Genomic DNA, 2,960 nt, shown 5'->3' with positions numbered 1-2,960 from the left:
CTAATGAATACAAAAGGAATGAGGGAGTTAGAATGACACATTTTGCAACCATCATTACTTATAATGGAGTCAGGTAAGATAATCAATAGATGCTTTAATGAGTGGCTGAGAATTTAATAAAAACAAGATATGTATATATTAGTTTTAATATATTTCCCAGAAATTATACTAGAAAAAAGGATAATTTTATAATGGAGATAGACAGGACGCATCACCTCAACCAAATGATCCACATTAGCATTTTGAATATTGAAGCAAATTAACATTATCTGCCTACTAATAGAAGACACTGAGATGGACACATAGATTCATCTCCTGTTAAAAATTTAAAGTCTGGATAAAAATATGGAGGGTCAATAGAAAACCCATTCTGAGAACATTCTGTGAAACAACTTGTTTGTACTTTTCAAAACTTTTAATGTCTAGACAGAAAGAGAGTGTCTGGGTAGCTATTCAGATCAGAATAGATTAACTATACTATGGGATGTTGCACCACATCTTGGACAGGAAGGACAGAAGATGCTCTGTTTAGAAAACAATATTATGTCAAGATCACATTTCCTGATTTTGATAATGGTACTGTGGTTAGGTAAGTGAATCTCTTTGTTCTTGGATAAAATAGAGAACTGAGGGATAAACTGGTATCACAGATACACACTAGTCTTAAGTGTCACAGAAAAATATATATATATATAAATATAGACAAAAAGGGAACAAGAAGTAAATATGAAAAAATTATTAACAATTGTTGAATCTAGATGAAATGTGTATGAGAGAACTGTTTCTAATTCTTGATACTTATCTGAAGGTTTGAATTACTTTACAGTAAAAAGGTAAAAACAAAAACAGAAAGAAACACTGGGGGGGAAAGGTGAGTTAAGTAGGCACAAATATATATATGCTTCCTCTGAGCTCATTTTGAAATAAATAACTCATTCTCTTTGATTCTCCAACCCTGATCTTTCATCACACTCTGGTCCTTTACAAAGTGTCATTAAGGAATGGAGGACAACCAGTCACGGGTCACAGAATTCATCCTGGTTGGATTCCAGCTCAGTATGGAGATGGAAGTACTCCTCTTCTGGATCTTCTCCCTGTTATATCTCTTCAGCCTGCTGGCAAATGGCATGATCTTTGGGCTCATCTGTGTGGATCCCAGACTACGCACCCCCATGTACTTCTTCCTCTCACACTTGGCCGTCATTGACATATCCTATGCTTCCAGCAATTTGCTCAACATGCTGAAAAACCTAGTGCAACACAAAAAAAAAACTATCTCCTTCATCTCTTGCCATTAGGCAGATGGCTTTGTATTTGACTTTTGCTGCTGCAGAGTGCCTGATTTTGGTGGTGATGTCCTATGATAGGTTTGTGACGATCTGCCATTCCCTGCATTACACTATCATGAACTGGAGAGTGTGCACAGTCCTGGCTGTTACTTCCTGGGCATGTGGATTTTCCCTGACCCTCATAAATCTAATACTCCTTCTAAGGCTGCCCTTCTGTGGACCCCAGGAGGTGAACCGCTTCTTCTGTGAAATTCTATCTGTCCTCAAACTGGCCTGTGCAGATACCTGGATTAATGAAATTTTTGTCTTTGCTGGTCGTGTGTTTGTCTTAGTCAGGCCCCTTTCCTTGATGCTGATCTCCTACATGCGCATCCTCTTGGCCATCCTGAAGATACAGTCAGAGGACCGCAGAAAAGCCTTTTCCACCTGCTCCTCCCACCTCTGTGTGGTTGGGCTCTACTTTGGCATAGACATGGTGGTTTACCTGGTCCCAGATAACAGTCAACGACAGGAGCAGGAGAAAATCCTCACCTTGTTTTACAGCCTTTTCAACCCATTGCTGAACCCCCTCATCTACAGCCTGCGGAACGCTCAGGTGAAGGGTGCCTTATACAGAGCACTGCAGAAAAAGAGGACCATGTGAATGAGGAGAGAATTTTGGTTCAGTTGATCTACCTTTATGAGATGTGGTTTGCTTGCACAATACAACTCAGAAAAAGTCCACAAGAAGAGGCTTCATTTAAGAATGAAAATTACCTAAATTTTGGCCCTGAAAATGGGAACAAATTTCCTGGGTATACCCATCTTCCTATATTAAGTAGTCTTGTTCGGATACAGGATAGCTACATTAGAATATCTAATTTTTTGTTTAAAATAATGACATCTTTTAAAAAGTCAGAAATAGGATTACGTGGAGATAAAATACTTATTATTTTATAATTTCAACTGTTGTTTTAGATTCAGGGGGTACATGTGCAGGTTTGTTACATGGTTATATCACGTTATGCTGAAATTTGGTGTGAAATTGAACCCATCACCCAGTAAGTGAGTATAGTATCCAACAGACAGTTACATCAACACATTACTATTCGCTGATCAATCAGGACATATGTAAATCCTATCATTACCTGGTAGCATCTGAAAATGGTAGATTAAAATCAATATTATAAGAAAAATCTTCCAAGAGAAACCAGAAATTTAGTAATGTAGAGCAATGTGTTTCTACTTCACTGATTATGACGACAATGAAATAAATGACTGAGAAATTATAAATTCCTTTTGGGAATAATTCAGAAAAGTAAATAAGAAAACATTGTGGAAAACTTCAGTGAGAAAGAAAAAGAAGGAAGGAAGGAAGGAAGGAAGGAAGGAAGGAAGGAAGGAAGGAAGGAAGGAAGGAAGGAAGGAAATAGACAATTACAAAGTGTATTTCAAGCTGTATGGTATGACCAAGTGAATGAAATCCACTTGAAAATGTTTAAATGGTCTGGAAGGCAAGAGTTCTAAGCCTGGCTCTAACTTTACATTTATTCACGGGTTATGGTAATTACCAATATGACAAGATTGAACCACCTGTAGAGGATCTTAGGTAATATTCAATTTATCTTAAGATGGGTTGTGATGACAACAAGAGATATGAAACAACAAGAGATATGAAACAAGAGATATGAA

At 37.4% G+C, this 2,960-nt stretch overlaps 1 protein-coding gene across 1 annotated transcript; it reads left to right on the top strand.

Annotated features, from left to right (window-relative positions):
• The first annotated feature begins 1,001 nt into the window (after window positions 1-1,001).
• On the top strand, window positions 1,002-1,932 carry LOC126951034 (olfactory receptor 2A2-like). The gene is given in 2 exon segments (XM_050784915.1): window positions 1,002-1,292; window positions 1,294-1,932. Coding segments are annotated over 2 exon segments (930 nt in total).
• Window positions 1,933-2,960: the final 1,028 nt, after the last annotated feature.

The sequence above is a fragment of the Macaca thibetana genome, chromosome 3, assembly GCF_024542745.1.
Source record: "Macaca thibetana thibetana isolate TM-01 chromosome 3, ASM2454274v1, whole genome shotgun sequence".
NCBI lineage: Eukaryota > Metazoa > Chordata > Mammalia > Primates > Cercopithecidae > Macaca > Macaca thibetana.
This window is presented reverse-complemented; position numbering and strand designations above follow the sequence as displayed.